Here is a 27,358-nt window from a genome sequence, read left to right on the forward strand (position 1 = left end):
TCTGCTGCTTTTGTTGTTGTTGTTGTTGTTTAGCTGTGCCCTGTCCCCAGAGGTGGAGTCTACAGAGACAGGCAGGCCTCCTTGAGCTGCTGTGAGCTCCACCCAGTTTGAGCTTCCCAGCGGCTTTGTTTACCTACTTAAGCCTCAGCAATGGCGGGCACCCCTCCCCCAGCCTCACTGTTGCCTTGCAGTTAGATGGCAGACTGCTGTACTGGCAATGAGGGAGGCTCCCTGGGCGTGGGACCCTCTCGGCCAGGTGTGGGATACAATCTCCTGGTGTGCCTGTTTGCTAAGACCCTTGGTAAAGCGCAGTATTGGGGTGGGAGTTACCCGATTTTCCAGGTGTTGTGTGTCTCAACTCCCCTGGCTAGAAAAAGGGATTCCCTTCCCCCTTGCGCTTCCCAGGTGAGGCGATGCCTCACCCTGCTTCAGCTCTCGCTGGTCGGGCTGCAGCAGCTGACCAGCACCGATTGTCCAGCAATCCCTAGTGAGATGAACCCAGTACCTCAGTCGAAAATGCAGAAATCACCTGTCTTCTGTGTCGCTCGTGCTGGGAGCTGGAGACTGGAGCTGTTCCTATTCGGCCATCTTGCTCCGCCCCCTAGAGTTCATTTTATCCAGGGTCAGTGTTTTTCCATACAGGTGAGGCCAACAGAAAGAGGGAGTTTAGGATATTGGCAAGAGTGCTGCGGAAAGACGTAATCTAAGCTGGATAAAGAGAAAGATGAAATAAAAGAGAGGGATGATGGATTGTAAGAAAGCAATAGAGCAATGGACTGGAGTTCCTGATGAGCTTAAAGAATGGTCATGTTGGGAGAATTAAACAAGCTGAGAGGATGGAGGGCAAGTGATGACAAGCACTATTATGTAATTGGGAATGTGGTTGGTTTATGTAGAGTTAGTGATGGGAGGACATCCAGAAAAGAGGGGAGGAGAGCACAGCTTTAGACAGGTCTTAATTCATGAACACTGAAGTCATCCACATGATGGCAGATTTAGTATGGTGAAAGTTGGCTCTCCCTTTAGCCAGAGTTCCAGATTGAGTGACCAGGAAATTGGTACTTATCAATAAAGAGTGGAAGAATATAGTGTAATCAAAAAGCATGAGCTTCAAAGGAATAGATTTTTATGTTATTTATTAAAGAAAGAGGGCAAGTTGTAATGATTTGGAAGTGGTGAATGGAGAGTGAGGAGTGTTAAAACAAGCTCACTTTCCAATCTTGAGGTACATGGAGTGTGGGAATATAGAGCCACTAACCAGAGGGTCGCATGTCAGTAGTGCCATAGGGAATAACTAGATTTCAACTAAGGTAGAGAGGAATAGAGTTTAAAGATAGAAGAAAGTTTTCACAACTACCTCACGAATCTTTCCACTAATGCCAAATTTTTTTTTCACTGTAATCTCCTGAACAATTCTCTTGTTTTCTTATCTTTCTCTCATCCCCAGCTACCCTTCTCCTCACTACCCCACAATTGAAAGCCTTACCATCATTCAACATTTGGTCTTTGGAACAGGAGAGGTCTGTGGTTTCCTCTGATTATACAAGTGGGAAATTATCTCTCTCTCTTCTGAATTAGGACTATTGGTTGAAATAAAACTTATTATTTATTTCATTTGTACCCCTTTGTTTTGTTTGTAATTATCCTGTCTTTTGCCTTCCTAAATTGTAGCACAGTGCCTTGCACTACAGAAGTATTTGTTAAATGAATGAGAACAAGACAATGTATTTCTTTCTTCAAAGCTCTGTTTTTACTATTTTCCCCATTCTTCTATGTGTTAAGTCTACCAATTAGGCAAACCATAGACAAAATAAGAAATAGACCTTTTGTTACTTTTCTGTATTTATATCTAAATATTTTCTCTGCTCAGTTATCAAATTACAGTTAATAAAAGGGGTCATTTCTGTATTTATTTCATGTGAGGATTCACACTTTAAAGATTTAGTATAATATTCAAAAATCACAATTACTTTTGTATCAACCTAATAATAAAGTTAACTAACATTCACCTTAGTAAGCACTTACTGTGTGCTTTAAATGTGTTAACTAATTTAATTCTTGTAACAACCTATGAGGTTCTTACTATGACAATTCTCATTTCAAAGGTGAGGAAAGCAAGGCAGATAGGTAACTTACAAAGTAAATCACATGACTATGAGTGTTAAAGCTTGTATATGAGCTTGGAACCCAGGCATCCTGTGCTCTTAACTACTATGCTATACTGCCTTATATAATCATTAACTGTATTGCTGGGTATGTGGAATTACTATGGTATTATTTATATCTCACACTAGTTATTCAGTTAATAATGGTTTTATTTTCAGATTACCTTAAAGAAAATATAACTCAACAACATATGGTTTCTCCAGAACCAGCTTCGCTTAGGGAGAAAGGGAAGTCATGGAGAAAAAAGGATCAAACTCATGCTTGTCCAAAAGTTAGGAAAGCCAGGCCTGTGTCATATGATAGAACAGGTATGTGGTAGGTATCATTGAACCAGATTGCTTAGAAATCACTGTACTTTTTCAAATTATTCTGTGGTTTGTTTGCTTATATTGGACATTGACTTTAGAAAAAACAGTATTACTGAATTTTATGTGTTTAGTTGCTTAAAGGATTATTAAAATGCTTTTTAAGTTCTTTTTGAAAATCTAAAATATTACATTGAATAATTGACAGAGATTGTTTAATCACTATTCTTAATTAAGAACAATCTCTGAAGGCTATGATTTTAGAACTATAATATAAACTGTATGGTGTTTTACATATAACTGTAGTAAAACTTGATGGTTTCATTTTATTTAACAATTTTATACCTTTGTCTGATAGAGAGTTTAAATCTCCAAATAAATAGTTTATTTAAGTAGATTTTCTTCCACTAACATCTTCTAGTTTGTGTTTTCTCTATGCCTGAAATTCTTCTTAGTATTAATATTTTACATTTTATAAGAGAAAGAAAACTTTTCTATTTTCATTGAAACACCATGATACAGAGGTAGATTTATCATAAAGCTATTGAAGCCTAAGCTTCAGGGCCCCTGACTCACACAGGCTTCGCCCTTTCTTTAAATAAATATCCTCAAAATTATAAGTACCTCATACAGCACAAAACTTGCACAGACGTGGTGTTGTTCATGCCCTCGTATAATTCTCTCCCCTTAAATGTGGAAAGGACCTGTGAATGCTTCTAACTAATAGGTGATGGGCTGTCAATGCTGTGATTATATTACATTATCCAAGACTCCACCTTGCTGGTGGACTTGTTCTAGAGTCTCTCCCCTTTGCTGGCTTTGAAGAAGCAAGCTACTATGACTCAAATCACAAGGAAACAAGTTCTTACAACCTCAGGGAGCTTGGAAGCAGATCTTTTCCCAATAGAGCCTCCAAATGAGAATCCATTACCAACCAACACCATGATTACAGCCTTTGAGACTTTAAGCAGAGGATGCAGTTAAGCTGTATCTAGACTCCTGACCCACAGAAACTGTGAGATAGTAAATACATGTTGTTTGAAGCCACTAAATTTGCAGTAATTTGTTATGCATTGTTTTAGTCCATTCTCACACTGCTATGCAGAAATACCTGAGACAGGGTATTTTATAAAGGGAAGGGGTTTAATTCACTCACAGTTCTGCATTCCTGGGGAGGCCTCAGAAAACTTACAATCATAGTGGAAGGTAAAGGAGAAGCAGGCACCTTTTTCACAGTGTGGCAGGATGGAGTGAGTGCAAACAGGGGAAATGCCACATGCTTATAAAACAATCAGATCTCGTGAAACTCACTCATTATCATGAGAACAACATGGGGGAAACCACCCCCATGATCCACTTACTCCACCTGGTCCCACGCTTGACACATGGGGATTATGGGGATTACAATTCAAGGTGAGAGATTTGGGTGAGGACACAGAGCCACACCATATCATGCATCTAGGAAACTGATACAGTGGCTTTATTGCAACAAATGTTGCTGTACATTAAGAATTCTTAGTATTTAGTTGCATTGTCCTTTAGTGTTTTGAAATTGGTATCTAGTGTAAGAAAGGCCAGTAATTTAGGTTTAATGGTTGCCAGATAAATAAAATTCTAATTCTTTACTGATTGCATTTCTTTAATTTGCTTCCCTCATTTAGCTTCTATAAATTCATGAATACATAAACTGGTAAAGACCTAAGTAGCATTTTGTTTAGATTTTAAAACAATTATTAAATATTTCAAATATACAATATAGAGAAAATAATTTAGTATTCATGTACTCATTACCAGGATTTAACAACATTTAGTCATTTTTTAAAAAAAGGAAGTTGTAGACAGAATTCTAATATGCCCTCCAGTATTCCTACCCTCTAGTGTACATGCTTTGTATAATTGCCTACTCCTAAGTGGAAATAGAACCTGTGAATAAGATAGACTGTCACTCCCATGCTTTTATATTATTTATATGGCAAAGGGATTTTCAGATGTATTTAAGACCCTTAATCAGTTGACTTTAAATTTATCAAAGGAGACTATTAGAGGCAAGCCTGACCTAATCAGATAAACCCTTAAGAGACCGCAAGTAGTAGCAGAGGCCCTGCCACTGCCTTTGAAGGAGCAAACTGCCGTGTTGTAGAGAGGGCTACATGGCAAGAACCCTAAAGTTCGCTGAGAACTGTACCCAGCCAACTACCAAGAAAATGGGGACCTCAGTAGTACAGCCATAAGGAAACGAATTCCACCTCAAACCTGAGGAGCTTAGAGGCAAGTCTTTCGCTAGCCCAGCCTCCAGATAAGGGCATGGTCAGCTGACACTTTGGTTTCAGTCCTGTAAGACCCTGAGCAGAGGACCCAGCCAAAATTTGCCAGACTCCTGACCTTGTTTCTTTTTAGTAAGCATTCTTGATTCTGTCATGAACTAACCTAACTCTTTTTTAGAAAGATGCTTTCTTTCCAGCTTTTTGAAAGTTATGCCTTCCTTATATTTTACTATTTATTCTGAAAAAGGGTTCTTTATTTGCTGAAATTGCCTCCATTTTTGAACAGTCTTTGTCAGATCTGTTGAATCTGCCAAATCACACTCAAAAATGAAAATGCTAATTTATGATACTTTCATGATATTACGCAAGGGGAATACCCTTGCCAATAGCTGATATTTTCCAATTTTAAAGTTTTTGCCAGTCTGAGTGAGATATGTGTTTTAATTTTTATTTTATTTGCAATTCCCTGATTACTAATGAGGTTGAATACTTTTCCATATGTTTATGGGCCGTTTATCTTTTCCTGTAAATTTTTTGTTCATCTTTTTATCAAAATGTTTATTTTTTAATCGTTAAGAATTCTTGAGATATTTGGTATAGTAATCTCTAGCCTGTTATATAGGTTATAAACATCTTTTAAAAATGTGTTAATTACATTTTAACTTTGTGTATGGTAGTTTTTCTTGTATATAAGTTGCTAAGTTTGAGCAAGTCAAATGTATCATTGTTTTCCTTTTAACATGCTTTGATTCTTTTTCAAGAAGCCTTCACTGCCCCAGTTTTATAAACATATTCTGCCATATTTTCTTCTAGTATTTCTATAATTTGTTTTTCCACATTTACAGCTCTAATCCATCTATAATTTATGCTTGCATATAACTGCATATTTATTTCAAATGGCTAACCACTTTTGCATTATGATTTATTGAATAGTTAATCGTTCTTCTGTTGATTTGAATTATCTTTTTCACTTATTAGATTGGCTTGTATATGTAGTTATATTTCGAAACTCTAATTTGTTCTACTTCTTTGCTTTTCTATGTCAATACCACACTATTTTGATTTCTAGAAGGTATATATTTTTATATCTGGGTCTATAATGTTACTTATCCTCTTGTCAGACATACACAGTTGTACCATATCCTTAATACTAATTTTCAATACCTCACCTAGGGCACAAAATGTAAAGAGGGGCTCACTCTTAGAGTCATGCAAGTGCCTCATCCTAGTTATCATACTGTCTTATACAAGAGCTCAAGTCTCATTTAATCCTTAGAAAAGAAGTTGTTTTAGTCCGATGTTGTTTGTAATTTCTAGAGGGCCAGAAATATAACTTCTTAGCATGGCTTTCTGTATGCTTCTCTTTCCAAGATTTGTTCTATCAAGAAAATAAGTTTAAGGGCCAACAGGACAACCTGTATAGCATAGTGAATAAAAGCCAAGAAAAGAGACTCTTTCAAGAACGAGAGGATTGTCAACTGTTGGCTAAGAGATTAAGTGAGAGATGATCTGAAAGGTGTCTGTGGGATGAGTATCCTTAGGAAAAATATTTCCATCCCACCCTGTCATCCCTGCTTTTCTGATCCAACTGCCCCTCCCGCAGCTTAGGCATTTATTAAGAAAAGCCTTATAACCAGTTCCTGTTCCTAGTCTCTTCTCTTATTACTACCTGTGTAATTATGAATTAGGTCTTTTGTGACGTCTTTCTTAAATTGATAAATATTATTCCCTCTTTCCAACCTCTGTTAAAACTGAATTTTAAGCTATATTTTCTCCTCTAATAATATAATCGTTTAAGTTACCATTTAGATTTTTTTCTCTATATAGAAATATTTGGAATATTTTGCATTATCCTTAAGTGATGCCCACATTTGCACTTATATTGGATTTTTAAATTGTTCTATACCAGAACCAAAAGATGATGATGTGATAAGAAATATTATTAGGCTACGAGAAAAGCTTGGTTGGCAAACTGTATTACCGCAGCACAGTTTGAAATATGGAAGTTCCAAAATTGCAGTTCAGAAGATTACTTTAAAGGTATTGTTCTATTTTATTTAATTTTGATCTTTAAAAATCAATGTTGAAATTATGTTTTTATTTTTATTTCATTTCAGATATTATGTCAAAGTCAAACATTACATTAATATCAAGTTACAATTATTTCATGGTAAATGCAAAAGTATTTGACATCATTTCATTTTACTTATTTAGGAAATGGAGAATAGATCAAGCATATAAACTTTAAGTCTATGACACATCAAAATGTTTGTGTTTGTCTCCTCTTATCACTTTCTTTGAGTGAGTCCCCAGGAAAGGTGTATCATCTGCCTGAAACTTGAATCTACTGTTTGGTTTCTGGATATCACTTTTTCTGTGATTTAAGAAGAAATTGTTAGGTAATGTAACATTCTATTCTTCTCACACTCTAACTCCCTGGTACCTGATTTTCTATCTCATCTGGTCTGTGTTTCCTTATGCTATTCATTTTTTTCTTACCCATTAGCCTCTGTCTTCAGAGAAATTTTAGCTTGTCCAAGGTCACATGACCAGAGGGTAGAAGCTGTGGTAAGAACTAAGGTTTGTGTCCTGAGACCTCATTTATTACAGATGCTCTAAGATTGAACAGGATCATCTCTCCCTACTGTTAGAAAGGGGACTCTCAAAATGTGGTCCCCAGGCAAGCAACACTGGAATCACCTTAGAACTTACTAGACATACATATTCTTATCTGCACCCTAGACCCACTGAATCAGAAACCTTTGGAGGCAGAGCCTTGCAATCTGTATTTTATTCAGTTCTCCACGATTCTAATACACAATTAAGAACCACTGCTCCCAACCAAGGATCAGCAGATTTTTTTCTGAAGAGGACCAGGTAATAAATACTTTAGATTTTGCAACTACTCAACTCTGTCACTGTAGTACCAAAGCATTGATAGATAATACATACATAAATGGATGTGACTGTGTTCCAATAAAACTTTATTGACAAAAACAGGCACCTTGCCCTGCTCTACACTGTTACCATGAAGATAAATCATCTTTTGATCATTTTTCAGAGGCAACAATGTGAAGGAAAGTACATGTATAATTGAATCAGATTTACCTAGTTTTGAACCTGTACACTCACCATGTTATCAAGTTCCTAACCTCTTGAGCTTTAGTTTTTTGACCTTGAAATGGAGATAATAATAGTTACCATGGAGGACTGTGAAAATTAAATATATGCCATGGTGCCTGGCAGGTGGTGGGCACAGTAGTTTAAAAACAAAACAAAACCATAGCTGTACATGGGTTCCTTGGACTCTCAAATAAAGTGAATTTCATTTGTGTGTGAAGAAAGGATTGAGAATATGATTAAACACCTGTTTTTAATTGAAAAAATAATTTAATTGGAACATTTTTATGCTTTTATGATTTGATTTTTTAATTATATATGAGATCCATTTGGAAGATTTGTATCTATCTTGTTTCTTAGTAATGTTTTAAAACCTAATTTAGAACATAAATGACTCAAATAACCAAATAACAATTAAAAAGGTCATACATTATACAAGTCATCATTTAGAGCTCATTTATTTCCTGTTATTTGCAGTTTTTAAACTTGTTTTTGAGGGTTTAATATTGATTATATTAGAAGCTGAAGTAAGAAAGTGAAACAGCTAAAATAATTGAGAAGAAACAAGTAATCTTCAAGGAAGACAGAATTTTAAAAAGTGTAAAACTGGATCCAAAATTTAAAGCTACAATGATTGGAAACCATTTAGTTACACAATTAAATAGCTTCTGAGGACATCACTAAATACTAAATGCTTTTTTATGGTAAAATTTATCCAGAAAAGACTAAAGTTTTCTTGTGATTTTAGAATTTTTTATCAATAAAAGTTAAAAGTTTCAGGAAACTTTTATTTTAAAGCTAAAATAAATACATTTTACTTAAAATTTTCCTTAGTGTGTAATGGCTGATTTTTCAATGCCAAATATGGGAGAGGCATTATAATTTATTGCAATAGCTTAGAATATGGGTTTAGAGTCAGACTTGGATTCACATCCCTAGTTCACCATTTCCTGAATTTGTGACTTTTCTCAAATTATCTAACTTATCAAAATATTCATTTTTTTAAATTTGAAAAACAGGGTCTTTCTCTGTCACCTAGGCTGAAGCCACAATGGTGTGAGTAAAGCTCCCTGCAGCTTCAAACTCTTGGGCTCAAGTGATCTCACCTCAGCCTCCTGAGTAGCTGGGATTACAGACGTGAGCCACCTCACTCAGTTCCCTCAAAGTATTAATTTCTGCAATTGTTTAGTGAGATTAAAAATATCAAGCCTTAGTTTCTTTAAATTTGAGAGGTGAATGTTAATAGATTAAACTCTTATGGTTGTAAAGATAATGTATATGAAAGAGTTATTACTCATTATTTATTACTTAACAAATAATAGCTATTTTTATCTTATACTAAACCGCCATCATTATCAAAATAAATGACAAATTTAATGTGCCCAAAGATTTCTGGTGTTGGCAGACAAATACTGGAAGATGGCATATTATGTAAAAGGTATGTCGTCGAGTTCTTTGGATTAATAAGCATGTATTATTAAGCATATAGATATTTTTTTCTGAATTAAGGATCCTTTTTTAAGGATGAAAATTAAATATGTTAAATCTTTCATAAGATTGATCTTGTTGAACATTGTTTAGACACAATTTGATGTTAGCTTTTCTCCAAATATAGTATTCTTATTTTTAATCTGTGTTTAAATTATTTCAATTTAGTGGATAATCAGTTCAGCCATTGTATTAATTTTGTTAATTTAGTCAAATTAATTAAATTTCTTTATTTTTATTTTTTTAAATCTCAGAAACCTTTGGAAGATGATGGAGAATTTGTATATTGCCTTCCTCGGAAAAGTCCTAAAGCCCTTTACAATCCGTATGATCTTCAGGTAGTATCGGCTCATACCGCTAAACATTGCAAAGAATTTTGGGTTATTACTGCTTCATTTATCTCAAAGGTAATGTTTAATGGATGTTTTAAGCTTTTGGAATTACAATACAAAAATATTATCCAATGTAGAATTTAATTGCGTACATTTATCTTTCTGTTTCAGAGATACTTGGTCATTTGTGGAGCAGTTTGTGTATAAGAATCTGCTTGGGAGAATGTTATTTAATAGTGAAGTTTTTCCTTTTGTGTAGAGATTTAGGTTTGGAGATTCAACTTTAATAAATTTTTTCATCTATCAAATACTTTGTTAATACTTGGAGTAAATTTTTAAAGGAAGAACTACAAAACAAGCATTTGCTAACAATGGGAACTATAATAATAAAGAAAAGAATCTTCTTTATTGGTACATTTGTCAGAAACTTTATTGCCAGATGTAGAAATCCCCCTTTTACACTCTTATATAGCATTTATCACAAGTTGAAAATATACAATTACTTGTTTTAATGATTTGTTTAATGTCTGTCTGCCTTTTTCTGCCCTCCCAGCCTCCCAACTAAAATGAACTTTATGCATGGGCAAGACCACATCTTTGTATGAGGTAGATCTGTATGTGCAGATACAGAAATACCTCTATTAGTATCAAGTGAGAATGGAGGAAAAACTTGTATATATATATGAATATACACATAGATACATATGTGCTGATAAAAATATGCATACTTTTATCTCTGGAATAAAATTTTTTTTTAAATGGTGACATTCAGATAGGGGAGGGCCACTCATGGGAAGAGAGAGAACTCCTTGATGAAGGGCATGTAGTTTTTGAATGTCAATATAGGATATGTGGGTAGTGAGATTATAAGCCACTTTGGACTACCGCATCTCTGTAGCTAAAATTAAGTTCATAAATACTACTTTTATAGAAAATGTAAAAATTGTGAGGCTCAAATTTGAACAGCTATTTGTGAAAAGTATCTCAGGGTGAGGAGGAAGTTTCTCTCTGTCAGAGCACAAGAAATAGCGTTAGAAAATAGCAAGTGGCACAAGTATACATATGTAACAAACCTGCACGTTATGCACATGTACCCTAGAACTTAAAGTATAATAATAATAATAAATAAATAAATAAAAATAAAAAAAATAAAAAGAATACAAAAAAAAAAAGAAAATAGCAAGTGTAGAAGCAGTGTGTTGAGGGAAATCAAATTTGGGTATAGATAAAATAGCTGAGGATTCATACATGGAAAAAACTTAGTTATAAAGTCAAGAAGTTATCAGCCAAATACAGGCTTTCTTAATTTCTTGAAAATGGTACATATTTTTAAAATAAAATAATGCTTTTGTGCCTTATTTTGTAGGTCACTAATATCGTTGGTAGTATAGAGGAAGTAGAACTCATACCTACTTTGGAATGGCTATCAGAAAGAAGACATTACTATTTATTACGTCAATTCAAGATATTTTCTGATTTCCGGTGAGGTGAAAAAAAATGAAACCAGTTCTTTGTAGTTTGATCCTGTTGAAGGAGCAGTTGCCCGATTGACATCTGGGTTCTACTACAGTAATACCAGTAGAAAATAGTACTAATTCCTTTATCTAAAAAATTTTTATGGAACACCCCATTTCCTCTGTAACTTATGAAGAAATGCCAATAATTTTGGCATTTAAGAAGCATTTTTCCTTTCAGAATTAATAAAGCATTTGTTACCGGTAACTTATGAGGAAATGCCATAAGTTACAGAGGAATGGGATGTTCCATAAAAATTTTTTAGGTGAAGGAAGTTTACCCTTTTCAGTATTACAACTCTTAATTTTAGTCTTTTTGGATAAATATTGTAAAAATATTTTATAGTCAAGCAAACTTAAATACACCCTACAGTTGACTCTGCCACAATGCAAGGGTTAGGGGCCCTGACCCCCTACACAGTTCAAAATTTGAGTATAACTTTTGACTCTACCCAAACTTTGCTATTAATACTAATAGTCTACTGTTGACAAGAAGCTTTATCAGTAACATAAACAATCATTAACATATTTTGTCTGGTACATGTATACTGTATTCTTACAATAAAGTAAGTTAGAAGAAAGAAAAAGGAAAATCATAAGGGAGAGAAAATAAATTTACTACTCATTAAATGGAAGTAGATCATAATAAAGTTCTTCATCCTTGTCATTGTCACACTGAGTAGGCTGAGGAGGAGGAGGAAAAGTAGAGATTGGTTTTGCTGTCTCAGGGGTGGCAGACGTGGAAGAAAATGTACATGTAAATGGACTTGTGCCATTCAAACCCATGTTGTTCAAGAGTCAGCTATGTTGACTTGGGTTTGCCTTTTTTTCCGTGCATATATTTATTTATATGAATATTTATTGAGAGTCTATTAAGAACCAGGCATATTCTAGATGCCAGGGATATTGTATTGAACAAACCAAGCAATTGTCCTGCACTCAAATATGTATATCATAGTGGGTGAGAGATAATGGAAAACATGCAAATATGTGAAATATTGAGTGGAGACTAAATGTGGTTGAAGGAAAATAAAACAGAGTAAGGGAGCTGGAGGCAGCTTGTTGATTCAAGTTCATGATTAAAAATTTATCTAGTTTTAAGGTACATTATGTTACATTATGTTATATCACATCACATTAGGATTCCCAAGACTGATTCTTCACAGAGTAGTTCCAGGTTATTGTTCTTTTAGTGTTTGTATCTAGTTCTATAATTTTCTTGTTTCTTCTCTAATGTCTGCTTTTTCTTGTGATATGTTCTTGTCTGCTGGGGACTAGGAAAACAGATAAATAATATTTTAAATTGTTTATTTAATATGTAAATAGCTTGAATAACTAAGGACCTGAGAATTTTTTTTTTTTTTTTGGTAAGAGAAGAAGGATTTTGTGACAGAGAAATTAATTATTGAATAAATGTTATTGTGTACCTATTTTGTTTCACCTGTGTTAAGAACTGGAGACAGAACTACGAAAAAATATACAAGGTTTCTATTCCTATAGAACTTATATTCTAATGGAAGGAGATAGATAATAATAGGTAAATAAATAATTTCAGATCGTGATGAGGCCTAGAACTATAATAAAACAGAGAATTAGAGATGTGTGTGTGCATTGGTTCTTTAGATAGGATGGTCAGAGATGTGGCATTGAAGCAGAGACCTAGATGATGAAAACTAGGCAGCCCTGTGGGAGCTCCAGAAGATGCAAGTTTCAAAGTTGTGAAGCAGGAACTAGTTTAGTATGGATTTGACAGTAGAAGTGGTGTTCCTGGAATGAAGTTGGTAGGAAATGAAGCTGGTTCTGTTATTTTCTGGGACCTGTCACATGTAGCGTAGGTGACTGAGTAACAGTTCTAAGTTTCTCGTCAAAGAGAGGTGATAGTTGCGTCCCTGTAATTTAGGAGCTAGAATTGGGGCTAGATAGGTTTTTGATTCTGGGTTATCAATTTAAGATAGTATCCAAAGTAATATTTTCTGTATCTTTTTATTTGAGACTCTGTCAGTGTCAGACTTTCCACTGTTATGCTTGCCTTTTGATACATCCTCAGGGTCTGCTGTGCTCTAAATAGTTATCATTTATTAAACTTTTTAAATTCAGCTGCAACTGGGACAAGAATCATCTTTTTACATGACATTTGGTATCAAAGTCTATAGTCAAAATGATTCACTTTCTTTATTCATGTTAAGAAAAAATAAATTAAATTTTTTATTTACTTAATTTGTACTTAATTTTATATACACTTAATATACTTACTTAATTTTAAATTTTATTTTTAATATTTTCATAGTTTTTCTTAGATCACGATATTGTAAAAGGTAATATTTCAAATAGAAAAATGAGATAAAGATGAAGTGTTAACAACTTATGCTGGTGATGCCAGTACAGGGGTGATTAGACCATCAGCATCATTGTTTTACCTCATGAAACTTTTCTGGTATATTAGTTTTTGTGACCTGGTGCAGATACGCCTTACACCGTTGGGTTCCCCTCTGATTCTTAAGGATTTTCAGGGATCTTCTAGGGTTCTGAGATACCATGACTCTATGGATTTGGATTAAAGTGAAATAGTAACTTATGTGGAGTGCTTCTTTGGAACTGGATTTAAGGTCAAGGTACTAGATTTTGATTGAGGCAGTCCTGATTTTCAAGGCCTCGGGTGAGCCTGTTTGAAGGATATCATGGGATTCTCTTTGAACTGCTTGGATGGCTCCAGGCCCCTTTCAGCCTTCTTTGATTCAAAATTAGCCAACATCATCACTAAGATTGGCTGTTTGGCTTCTCAGACACACCCCTATCCCTACGATTTTCTGCTACCCACTAGCTCTCACCAGCTACATAAGTAATCTCACATTGGCAAACAAGTATCACATCTCAGTGTTTATTTAAAGGTGGTTGTTTTCCTCTAGATGCAAAGGCTACCAAGGAAGCAATTGTGATACTGCATTAGACTAGTCCCACACGTGCATAATGTAGGTGGCAATATTCATTTAGAGTTGAGAGAGATTTGCAGACACAGTTGGCATGTCTTTTTCAGAATGCATGACAATTATTGATGATGAATCATAACCAGGGAAACTTTCCAATTCCTTCTCATGTAGGTTCTTTGAGTTTTAAAAATTACAAGTGCATTTTTTACATAAGTATTAAATAATATCAAAATGACATACATTACCTTAATTTTCTACTTACCACTATAGAGACTTTTTATCAATGTACCTTTTCATTATTACTGAAAATTGAATCTTGACTTTTCTTGAAGTATGAAGTCTCTTTTCAAAGTAAGCCAATAAACATATAAAGGAAAACAATATTTTAAAAATCATTTTTAATATTTATTGGAATGCTGCAGCTAAGTGAATCCTGCATCTGTGAGAATTATAAGGACTTTCATTTACCTTTACCTTTTGCTCTATATTCTGCTGATAGTCTGGGAGAAAATTTATATGGTTTAGCATTTACTTTAGGTAACTCAGGATGAATGAAACATGTTCTAGAGAATATTCTGATATTACTAAGCTTTTACTAAATTTATTCCATATAAATGGTTTATGGATATGGAATATAAGAAGCATTTTTCCTTTCAGAATGAATAAAGCATTTGTCACCTGGAAATTGAATGTTAAAAGAATTAAGACAGAGAAGAGCAGGTAAGTTTTGATATGCAATATATTTATAAAAATTTCAAAAGGAAGCTATATGTTTTACATGTAGTGTGGAAGCAGATATAATTTCATTTTCATTCAGTGATTAGAAAGTCACATTCCATTGCTTTATGATGAAACTTAACCCATTTTTATTTTTTAAAAACTATTAAACACTGTATTTTGCAGTATACCATTCTATGGTCATAGAGCTATGGAAAACCTTGATGAGTTCCCTTGGTCACTTTATCTAACTTCTTGCTTCCAGGAAGAAGAATAATTAAGTCATTTAAAGTAGACAACAGTAATCTTATTTTGTGAGATCTCCAACAGCCAAATGTTTTTTAAAATTGTTTTTATTAAACTTTTTATTTTGAGATAGTTGTGGATTGAGATGCAGTTATAAGAAATAATAGAGATATCCCATGTACCTTTTACCCAGTTTCCCTCCCAAATGTTGCAAAACTACAGTCTATTTTGACAGCCAGGGCATTGACAATGATATATAATCAATATATAGAACACTTCTATCACCACAGGATCCCCTGTGTTGGCCTTTTATAGCTATACCCCCCTCCCTCCTATTCCTGCTCCCTCCTTGACCTGTGGCAACCACTAATCTGTTAGCTATTTCTGTAATTTTATCTTTTCAAGAATGTTCTTATGATAAATAACAATAAATCAAGAGGAGGGAAGGAAACTTTTGGAGGTGACAGTTTATGGCATAGATTGTTCACAGATGTATACTTATCTCCACATGCACCAATTGTATACATTAAATAGGTACAGCTTTTTGCATGTCAATCATACCTCAATTAAATGGTTTTCAAGAAAAGAATGCTGTATCTGCACAGCAAAGGAAATAATCCACAGGGTGAAGAGACAGCCTGCAGAATGGGCGAACATATTTGGCAACTGTTCATTCTCTAAGGGATTAATATGCAGAATATACAGGGAACTCAACAGTAAAAAATAAATAATCTGATTTAAAAATGGGCAAAGGATCAGAATAGACATTTCTCAAAAGAAGGAATACAAATGGCCAATAGGTATATGAAAAGATGCTCAACATCCCCAATCATCAGGGCAATGCAAATCAAAACCACAATGAGATATCACCTCACCCCAGATAGAATGACTGTCATCAAAAAGACAAAAAATAAATGCTGATGAGGATATGGAGAAAAGTTAGCTCTTATACACTATTGGTGGGAACGTAAATTAGCCCAACTAAATGAAAAAACAGTATGGAGGTTTCTCAGAAAACTGAAAATAGAACTACCATACAAGCCAACAATCCCACTACTGGGTATTTACATGAAGGAGGGAAATCCGTACGTATATTGAAGAGACACCTGCATCCCCATGTTTACTGCAGCACTGTTCACAACAGCCAAGATAGGAATCAATCTAAAAGTCCATCAACAGATGAATGAAGACAATGTATATATACACAAAATAGAAAACCAGCCAGAAAAAAAAGAATAAAATTCTGTCATTTATGTCATTTATGGCAACATGGATGAGCTTGGAGGACATTATGTTAAGTTAAATAAGTCAGGCATGGAAGGACAAATATCTCTTGTTCTCACTCATATGTGGGAGCTAAAATATTTGAGCTCATAGAAGTAGAGAGTAGAATTGTGGTTATTAGATGATGAGAAGGGTGTTGTGGAGGGGAGGATAGAGAGAGGTTGGTTAACAGCTAGATGGGAAGAATAAGTTCTAGTGTTCTATAGCTTTGTAGGGTAACTGTGGTAAACAATAATTCATTAAATTTTTTCAAATAGTTAGAAGATTTTGCATTTTATTGTTATTTCCTTTTTTAGAGACAGTGTCTCAACTCTTGCCCAGGCTGCAGTACAGTCATGTGATCATAGCTCACTACAGCCTCAAACTCCTGGGCTCAAGCAGTCCTCTCACCTCAGCCTCCTGAATACCTGGGGCTACAGGCATGCACCACCATGCCCAGCTATTTTTTATTTTTATTTTGTAGAGATGGGGACTCACTATGTTGCCCAGGCTGGTCACCAACTCCTGGCTTCAAGTAGTCCTCCCACTTTGACCTCCCGAAGTACTGGGATTACAGGCATTAGTCACTGTGGCTGGCCCTTAAAAAAGAGGATATTGAATGTTATCAAGTCAAAGAAATGATAAAGGTTTGAGGTGATGAATATGCTAATTATCCTGATTTACTAACACATTGTGTATATTTATTAAAATATCACAATTATTTGGATTAAGGGTGGGGCAAGATGGCAGAATAGAATCCTCCACTGATTATATCTCATGCAGGAACACCAAATGTGACGGCTATCTACACAAAAAAACCATCTTCATAACCAAAACTCAGGTGAGCAACCACAATACCTGGTTTTAACTTCATATTGCTGAAAGAGGCACTCAAGAGGGAAGGGAACAGTCTTGAATCACTGATCGCATCCTTCCCCCAACCCATGGCAGTGGCTGTGTGGTGGGGAGAGATAATCTGAGCACTTAGAGGAAGGAGAGTGCAATGCTTGTGGGACTGTTAATTGAACTCATTGCTGCCCTGTCACAGCAGAAATCAAAACCTAGCTGAACTCAACGGACAGCCACCCACAGAGGGAGAATTTAGACCAGTTCTAGCCAGATTGGAATCGCCCATCCCAGTGGTTGGAACTTGAGTTCCACCAAGCCTCACCATTGCAGACTAAAGTGCTATGTGGTCGTCAATAAACTTGAAAGGCAGTGTAGGCCACAAGGACCACAATTCTTGAACAAGTCCTACTGCTGTTTTGGACTTTGAGCCAATGGATGTGGGGGGCCCCAACCTAGTGAGACATCAGCTGGAAAGGCTAAGGAGTGCTTGCACCTACCTCCCCTAACCCCAGGCAGCACACCTCACAGCAAAGAAAGTCACTCCTTTCTTTTGTTGAGGAGAGGAGAGGTAAGACTAAAGAGGACTTTGATTTTTCTTGCATGTTGGAGACCAGCTCAGCCACAGTAGGAGAGGGTACCAGGCAGTCATCAGGTCCCCATTCCAGGTCCTAGATCCCACACATTTATAAACATACCCTGGGCTAGAAGTGAACCCACTGCTGTGAAGGGAAGAACCCAGTTCTGGCAAGATTCATAATCTGCTGACTAAAGAGCCCTTGGGCCCTGAATGACCAGCAGTGTTAACCAGGTAGTACACAGTGGCCTTGGGTGAGACTCTGTGGCATGCTGGCTTCAGGTGAGACCTAGCACATTCACAGCTGTGGTGGCTATAGTGAGACTCTTTCTTAAGAAAAGCAGAGGGAAAAGTAAAGGGGATTTTGTCTTGTACCTTAAGTACTATCTTGGCCACAGTGGGATGGAATACCAAGTGGACTCTTGGTGTCCCCGATTCCAGGCCTTGATTCTTGGATGGCATTTCTGGACCTGCAGTGGGGCAGAGGAGAGCACACTGCCCTGAAGGGTGAGTCCCAAGCCTGGCACATTCACCACAAGCTGACTGAAAAGCCCTTGAGAAACATGAGTGGTAGCCTGGAAGTACTCCCTATGGGCCTATGGTGGTGGTGGCCACGGGGATTTCCTCTGCTTGTGGAAAGAGGAGGGAAGAATAGGAAGGACTTTGTCTTGTGGTTTGAGAGCCAGCTCAGTTGCGGTAGTATAGAGCATCACGTCAATTTCTAAGGGTTTGGACTCCAGTCCTTGGCTCCCAGACAGCATCTCTGGACCTATCCAGGGCTTGGGGTAACTCACTGCCATTAAGGGAAGGACGCCAGCCTGGTGGGCTTTGCCACCTGCTGATTGTAGAGCCCTAGGTTCTTGTGTAAACATAGGCAGTAGCCAGGTAGTGGTTACAAGGCTTTGGTGAGACCCAGGACTGTTGGCTTCAGGTTTAACCAGAAGGACACAAGCCTGGCTGGATTTGCCAGCTACTGATCGAAGAGTCTTAGGTCCTTGAGTGAACATACATCTGACCCAGTGCAATCCCAGTGGTGGTGGCCACAGTAGGGCTTGTGTCACCCCACCCCCAGCTCCATGTGGATGGCTAGGGGAGGGATAGCATTAGGAGAAATGCCTCATGTAGATGACAGGTTAATGGGTGCAGCAAACCACCATGGCACGTGTATACCCATGTAACAAACCTACATGTTCTGCACATGTATCCCAGAACTTAAAAGTATAAATTAAAAAATAAAATAGCTGTATTGGATATTGTTGAATGCTTTTTCTGCATCTATTGAGATGATCATGTGATTTTTGTTTTTAATTCCGTTTATGTGGTGAATCGCATTTATTGACTTGTGTATGTTAAACTTTCCTTGCATCCCTGGTATGAAACCCACTTGATCATGGTGGATCATCTGTTTGATATGTTGTTGGATTCAGTTAGCTAGTATATTGTTAAGGATGTTAGCATCTATGTTCATCAAGGATATCTGTCTGTAGTTTTCTCTTTTGGTTGTGTCTTTTCTTGGTTTTGGAATTAGGGTGATGCTGGCTTCATAGAATGAATTAGGGAGGATTCCTTCTTTCCCTATCTTGTGGAATAGTGTCAAAAGGATGGGTATCAATTCTTCTTTGAATGTCTGGTAGCATTCTGCTGTGAATCTCTCTGGTCCTGGACTTTTTTTTGTTGGTAATTTTTAAATTACCGTTTCAGTCTTGCTGCTTGTTATTGGTCTGTTTAGGGTATCTAATTCTTCCTGATTTAAGCTAGGAGGGTTGTATTTTTCCAGGAATTTACCCATCTCTTCTAGGTTTTCTAGATTATATGGATAAAGGATTTTCTCTCTTCTTTTCTTGGTTAAACTTGCTAATGGTCTATCAATCTTATTTATCTTTTCGAAGACCAGCTTTTTGTTTCATTTATCTTTTGTATTTTTGGTTTGTTTGTTTCAGTGTCATTTAGTTCTGCTCTGATCTTGGTTTTTCCTTTCTTCTGCTGGTGTTGGGATTCACGCAGGATTGTGGCAGAAATATTAAAGGGAAATATTAGGGAAAGTTATAGGAAATAGTCACAAACCTTTTGGAAGGCCGAAAGCTTACATAGCTTGTAATTATTGAACAGGCTGAAGGCAGCCAGTTTTTACCTTAGAGAATTAGGTCATAGGGTAAATACTAGGGACAATAGAGCCTTCCCCAGTTAAGTCTGTTTACCCTACCTCCATTAACTAACCTTTGAGCCAAATGGCCCTCTCAGGAGGGAGGTCAACTAGGGGTATTGCCCCCTAATGGTATTTACTTTAGACTGCCAGTACCTGAGCTTTAATCATTTGTAGAACTACTCTCTTAATCATGTTAATTATCCACAAGTGTGTTGACTCAGCGCTTCTATTGTTAATTGTATACTAAATAAATGCCTGGAGTGCAAGCTGCTTAGTGATAAACCTCTCTTGGTGTGCAGGTGGTCGGACACTCAACTGGACTGGCAAAGCAGAATATCTGTGTGTCAGTGTACGTTTTATCCATCTGGCATTTGGGTCAGGGTCTGCTAATGCACTCTTGTGAGGAGCAATACCCAACTGGTGCCCCGTGTAAGGAAAAATACAACATGCTGGGTTTGGGTTTGGTTTGTTCTTGTTTCTCTAGTTCTTTGTGGCGTGACCTTAGATGGTCTATTTGTGCTCTTTCAGACTTTTTCATGTAGTCATTTAGAGCTACAAATGTTCCTCTTAGCACCACCTTAGCTATATCCCAGAGGTTTTGATAGGTTGTGTTATTATTGTCATTCAGTTTGAAGAATTTTTAAATTTCCATTTTGATTTCATTTTTGACCCAATGCTCATTCAAGACCAGGTTATTTAATTTCCATGTATTCGCATGATTTTGAGGGTTCCTTTTGGAGTTGATTTCCAGTTTTATTCCACCGTGGTCTGAGAAAGTGGTTGATAGGATTTCAGTTTTCGTAAATGTATTGAGGCTTGTTTTATGGCCTATCATGTGGTCTATCTTGGAGAAAGTTCCATGGGCTGTTGAATAGAATGTGTTTTCTGTGGTTGTTGAATGAAATATTCTGTATATATCTGTTAAGTCTGTTTGTTCCAAGGTATAGTTTAAATCCATTATTTCTTTGTTGACTTTCTGTTTTGATGACCTGTCTAGTGCTGTCAGTGGGATATTGAAGTCCTCCACTATTATTGTGTTGCTGTCTATCTCATTTCTTAGGTCTATTAGTAATTGTTTTATAAACTTGCAAGCTCTAGTGTTAGGCACATGTATGTTTAGGATTGTGATGTTTTCCTGTTAGATGAGGCCTTTTACCATTATATAATGTCCCTCTTTGTCTCTTTTAACTGCTGTTGCTTTTAAGTTTGTTTTGTCTGGTATAAGAATAACTACCCCTGCTCACTTTTGGTGACAATTTGCATGAAATGCCTTTTCCACCCCTTTAAGTTTATGTGATTCCTTATGTGTTAGGTGAGGTTATGATCAAAACCGTCAGCAAAATTGGCATACAGGGATATACCTTAGTGTAATAAAAGCCATCTATGACAAACTTGCAGCCAACATAATACTGAATGGGGAAAAGTTGAAAGCATTCCCCCTGAGAACGAGAACAAGACAAGGATGCCCACTCTCATCACTCCTCTCCAACTTAGTACTGGAGGTCTTAGCCAGAGCAGTCCAACAAGAGAAAGAGATAAAGTGCATTCAAATTGGTAAAGAGGAAGTCAAACTGTCCCTATTTGCTGACAGTGTGACTGTTTACCTTGAAAACCCTGAGTACTCCTCCAGAAAGCTCCTAGAACTGATAAAAGTATTCAGCAAAGTTTCCAGATACAATATTAATATACACAAATCAGTAGCTCTTCTGTACACTAGCAGTGACCAAGCAAAGAATCAAATCGAGATCTCAACCCCTTTTACAATAGCTGGAAAAAAAAAAAAAGTATGAATATACCTAACAAAGGAGTAGAAAGACCCCTACAAGGAAAACTACAAAACACTGCTAAAAGAAGTCACAGATGACACAAACAATTGGAAACACATCCCATGCTTATGGATGGGTAGAATCAATATTGTGAAAATGACCATACTGCCAAAAGCAATCTACAAATTCAACACAATACCCATCAAAATATCACCACCATCATTCTTCACAGAGTTAGGAAAAACAATTCTAAAATTCATATGGAACCAAAAAAGAGCCTGCATAACCAAAGCAAGACTAAGCAAAAAGAACAAATCTAGAGGCATCACACTACCTGATTTCAAACTATACCATAAGGCCAAAACAGCATGGTACTGGTAAAAAAAAAAAATAGGCACATAGACCAATGAAAGAGAAAAGAGAACCTAGAAATAAACCCAAATACTTACACCAACTGATCTTTGACAAAGCAAACAAAAACATAAAGTGGGGAAAGGACTCCCTTTTCAACAAATGGTGCTGGGATAATTGGCTAGCCACATGTAGGAGAATGAAACTGGTTCCTCATCTCTTACCTTATACAAAAATTGGCTCAAGATGGATTAAGGACTTAAACCTAATACCTGAAACTATAAAAATTCTAGAAGATAACATTGGAAAAACCTTTCTAGCTACTGGCTTAGGCAAGGATTTCATGACCAAAAACACAAAAGCAACTGCAATAAAAGCAAAGATAAATAGGTGGGACTTAATTAAACTAAAGAGCTTTTGCACAGCAAAAGGAATAGTCAGCAAACAGACAATCCACAGAGTGGGAGAAAATCTTTACAATATATACGTCTGACAAAGAACTAATATCCAGAATCTACAATGAACTTAAACTAATCAGTAAGAAAAAAACAGTCCCATCAAAAAGTGGGCTGACAAAGGACTAATATCCAGAATCTACAATGAATTCCAACAAATCAGTAAGAGAAAAAACAATCCCATCAAAAAGTGGGCTAAGGACATACATAGGAAATTCTCAAAATAAGATATACAAATGGCTAACAAATATATGAAAAAATGCTCAATATCACTAATGATCAGGGAAATGCAAATCAAAACCACAATGCAATACCACCTTACTCCTGTAAGAATGGCCACAATCAAAAATTCAAAAAATAATAGATGTTGGCGTGGATGCACCAATCAGGGAACACTTCTACACTGCTGGTGGGAATGTAAACTAGTACGGCTGCTATAGAAAGCAGTGTGGAGGTTCCTTAAAGAACTAAAAGTAGAACTATCAATTTGATCCAGCAATCCCACTATTGGGTATCTACCCAGAGGAGAAGAAGTTATTGTTCAAAAAAGATACTTGCACATGCACATTTATAGCAGCACAATTCACAATAGCAAAATGGTGGAACCAACCCAAATGCCCATCAAACAGTAAGTATATAAAGAAACTCTGGTATATATATGATGGAATACTACTCAGCCATAAAAAGGAATGAATTAACAGCATTTGCAATGACCTGGATGAGATTAGAGACTATTATTCTAAGTGAAGTAACTCAGGAATGGAAAACTAAACATGGTATGTTCTCACTGATATGTGGAAGCTAAGCTATGAGGACGCAAAAGCATAAGAATGATACAGTGGACTTTGGGGACTTGGGGGGGACAGCTGGGTGGGGGCAAGGGGTAAAAGAGAACAAATATGGTGCAGTGTATACTGCTCAGGCAATGGGTGCACCAGGTTCTCACAGATCTCCACTAAATAATTTACTCGTGTAACTAGATACCACCTGTACCCCCAATAACATCAAAAAATAGAATTAAAAAAAATAGCTGTATTGAGTAAGCTCAAAGAAATTCAAGATAACACAGAGAAGGAATTAAGCAATCAGATAAACTTAACAACAAATTGAAATAATCAAAAAGAAGCAGAAATTCTGGAGATGAAAAATGCAGTTGATCTACTGAAGAATGCATGAGTCTCTTAATAGCAGAATTAATCAGGCAGAAGAAAGAATTGGTGAGCTTGAAGACAATTGAAAATACACAGAGAAGATAAAAAAGAATGAAGCTTGCCTACAAAATCTAGAAAATAGCCTCAAAAGGGTGAATCTGAGAGTTATTGACCTTAAAAAAGAGGTTAAAAAAAAGTTAGGGGTAGAAAGTTTATTCAAAGGAATAATAACAGAGAACTTCCCAAACCTAGGGAAGGATATTAGTATTCAAGTACAAGAAGGTTATAGAACACCAAGGAGATATAACCTAAAGCACACCTGAAAATACCAGTAACAAGTAACAAGATCAAAGCTGTAACAAAAAAAGGCTTCCGGCAAAGAAAACCTTAGGACCTGGTGGCTTCTTCTGAATTTTGCAAACATTTAAAGAAGAACTATAGCAATCCTACTCAAACTGTTCTGAAAAATAGAGTAGTTGGGAATAGTTCCAGACTCATTGTATGAGGACAGTATTACCCTGATACCAAAACCAGACAAAGGCTTATTAAAAAAAAAAAAAGAGAGAGAGAAAACTACAGGCCAATATTCCTAAAAAAAAGATGCAAAGATCCTCAACAAAGTACTAGCAAACTAAATTCAACAGCATATTAAAAACTTTGTTCATCATGACCAAATGGAATTTATCCCAGGGATGCAAGGATAGTTGAACATATCAACATTTGCATTTGCAACATTTGCATATTGATTGATATGCAATCAGTGTGAAACATTATATCAGCAGAATGAAGGACAAAAACCATATGATCATTTCAATTGATGCTGAAAAAGCATTTGATAAAATCCAACATCCTTTCATGACAAAAATTCCTAAAAACTGGCTATAAAAGGGAACATACCTCAACATAATAAAAGCCATATATGACAGATTCACAGCTAGCATTGTTGTACTGAATGTGGAAAAATTGGAATTCTTTCCTCTAAGATATGGAGTACAACAAAGATGCCCATCAAACTAGTACTGGAAGTCCTAGCTGGAGTACTCAGACAAGAGAAAGAAATAAAGGCCATCCAAATTGGAAAGTAAAAAATCAAATGATCCTTGTTTGCAGATGATAGGATCTTGTATTTGGAAAAACCTAAGGACTCCACTAAAAATCTATTTGAATTGGTAAACAAATTCAGTAATGTTACGGGATACAAAATGAACATACAAAAATCAGTAGTATTTCTATATGCCAACGGCGAATAATCTGAAAAAGAAATTAAGAAAGTAGTCCCATTTACAATAGCTACAAATATATGAGGAGAGAGAGAGAGAGAAAAGGCGGGGTGGGGGTTGGGGAGAGAGTGAGAGAGAGAGAGAGAGACAGAGAGAGAGAGAGAGAGAGAGAGAGATCTGAGACCTGCAGTTGGTAAACTAGAGTCCCAGGAGATCTGATGGTATAGTATAATTCCCCTTCTAGTCTGACTCCAAAGGCCTAAAAACCAACAGAGACAGTGATTTAAGTTCCAGTCCAGGTTCAAATCCAACAACAGGAGAAAGCCATTGTGTCAGCTTGAGGACAGGAAGAGAGAGACAGAATTGTCTCTTACTCAGTATTTTTGTTTTATTCAGGCCTCAATGAATTGGATGAGGCCTGTCTCAGTTCATTTTGTATTGCTATAGCAAATACCACAGACTGGATCATTTGTGGAGAAAAAGAAGCGTATTTGTCTTATGGGTCTGGAGGGCTGGGAAGTTCAAGAACTTGACAACTGGCATCTGGTTAGGGCCTTTGTACTGGGTCGTTCCATGGAAGAAGGTGGAAGGCAGAAGGGCAAGCAGGCAAGCTTGTGAGACAGAGGAAATCATGTTGAATTATTTTATTTTATTTTAGTTATTTAAATTTTTTTTTTTTGAGATGGAGTCTTGCGCTGTCACCCAGGCTGGTATGTAGTGGTGCAATCTTGGCTCACTGCAACCCCCGCCTCCTGAGATTAAGCGATTCTCCTGCCTCAGCTTCCTGAATAGCTAGGATTACAGGCATCCACCACCACACCCAGCTAATTTTTTGTATTTTTAGTAGAGATGGGGTTTCACTATGTTGGCCAGGCTGGTCTTGAACTCCCAACCTCAAGTGATCCACCTCCCTCAGCTTCCCAAAGTGGTAGGATTACAGGTGTGAGCTAAGTTCTGGGGTACATGTGCAGGATGTGCAGGTTTGTTACATAGGTAAATGTGTGCCATGGTGGTTTGCTGCACCTATGAACCCACCACCTAGGTATTAAGCCCAGCATGCATTAGCTATTTTTCCTAATGCTCTCCCTCCCCCAGCTCCACCTCTAAGCAGGCCCCAGTGTGTGTTGTTTCCCTCTCTGTGTCCATGTGTTCTCATTGTTCAATTCCCACTTATAAGTGAGGACATGCGGTGTTTGGTTGTTTCTCTTGCGTTAGTTTGCTGAGGATAATGGTTTCCAGCTCCATCTATATCCCTGCAAAAGATATGATCTTATTCATTTTAATGGCTGCAAAGTATTCCGTGGTATATATGTACCACATTTCCTTTATCCAGTCTATCATTAAGGGATATTTGGGTTGATTCCATGTCTTTGCTATTGTGAATAGTGCTGCAGTGAACATACACGAAAAAGCTCAACATCACTGAACATTAGAGAAATGCAAATCAAAACCACATCTCACGCCAGTTAGAATGGCGATTATTAAAAAGTCAAGAAACGATGGATGCTGGAAAGGCTGCGGGGAAATAAGAACACTTTTATACTGTTGGTGGGAATGTGAATTAGTTCAACCATTGTGGGAGATGGTGTGGTGAGTCCTCAAAGCTCTAGAACCAGAAATACCATTTGACCCAGCAATTCCATTATTGGGTATATACCCAAAGGAATATAAATCATTCTATTACAAATATATATTTTTAGGAGGATCTCTGTCAGCCAGGCTGGAGTGCAGTGTTGTGATCATAGCTCACTATAGCCTCAAGCTCCTGTACACAAGCCCTCCTCCCACCTCAGCTTCCCAAGTAGCTGGGACTACAGGAATGTACCACCATACCTGGCTGATTTTTAAAAACATTTTTAGAGATACAGTCTCACTATGTTTCACAGGCTGGTCTGAAATTCCTTATCCTTCTGCCTCGGTCTTCCATTACTGGGATTAGAGGTGTGATCCACTGTGCCCAGCCTGAACTCTTCTTTTTTATCAGGAGCCTACTCCAGCAGTAATAATGCATTCCCTCAATAATGGCATTAATCCATTCATGAGTGCAGAGCCCTAATGACCTTATCACTCTTAATAGTCCTACCTTTTAATATCATCACAGTGGTAATTAAATTACAACATGAATTTTAGAGGGAACATTCAAACCATAGCAAGGCCCAACCCCTCTGGAGAGGGCAATCTGTTTTACTCAGTTTACCTACTCAAATACTAATCTCATCCAGAAATACCTCAGAGAAAGACCCAAAATAATGTTTAAATAAAAATCTGGGCAACTGCTGGCTCACTCAAGTCCACACATAAATTTAATCACCAGAAATGTTTTGTTAGATTTGTAACTATTTCATTTTATGTCAAGTAATTATAAATGGGATTGAGTATTTAATTTACATGTTCATGCATTCATTGCTAGTATATAGAAACAAATTGATTTTCATATATTGATCTTATATGCTATAACCTTGTTGAAGTCACTTAATAGTTCTAGGAGTTTTTTGTATATTTTT

General features: G+C 36.6%; 1 protein-coding gene across 3 annotated transcripts in view; it reads left to right on the plus strand.

Moving 5' to 3' along the window:
* LOC105534952 (dynein heavy chain 14, axonemal-like) overlaps nucleotides 1–27,358 on the plus strand; it is a 94,110-nt gene that overhangs the window by 27,483 nt on the left and 39,269 nt on the right. The window contains exons 4-8 of one of the 3 annotated variants that reach the window (XM_011973896.1): nucleotides 2,325–2,474; nucleotides 6,645–6,775; nucleotides 9,598–9,681; nucleotides 11,042–11,157; nucleotides 14,774–14,836. In XM_011973896.1, the coding sequence (XP_011829286.1) occupies nucleotides 2,325–2,474; nucleotides 6,645–6,775; nucleotides 9,598–9,681; nucleotides 11,042–11,157; nucleotides 14,774–14,836 (544 nt within the window). Of the gene's footprint in view, nucleotides 1–2,324; nucleotides 2,475–6,644; nucleotides 6,776–9,597; nucleotides 9,751–9,846; nucleotides 10,088–11,041; nucleotides 11,158–14,773; nucleotides 14,837–27,358 lie in introns of those variants that run through there. The other 2 variants (XM_011973890.1, XM_011973904.1) reach the window with 2 other exon arrangements.

The sequence above is a fragment of the Mandrillus leucophaeus genome, unplaced genomic scaffold, assembly GCF_000951045.1.
Source record: "Mandrillus leucophaeus isolate KB7577 unplaced genomic scaffold, Mleu.le_1.0 Scaffold1005, whole genome shotgun sequence".
Taxonomy (NCBI): domain Eukaryota; kingdom Metazoa; phylum Chordata; class Mammalia; order Primates; family Cercopithecidae; genus Mandrillus; species Mandrillus leucophaeus.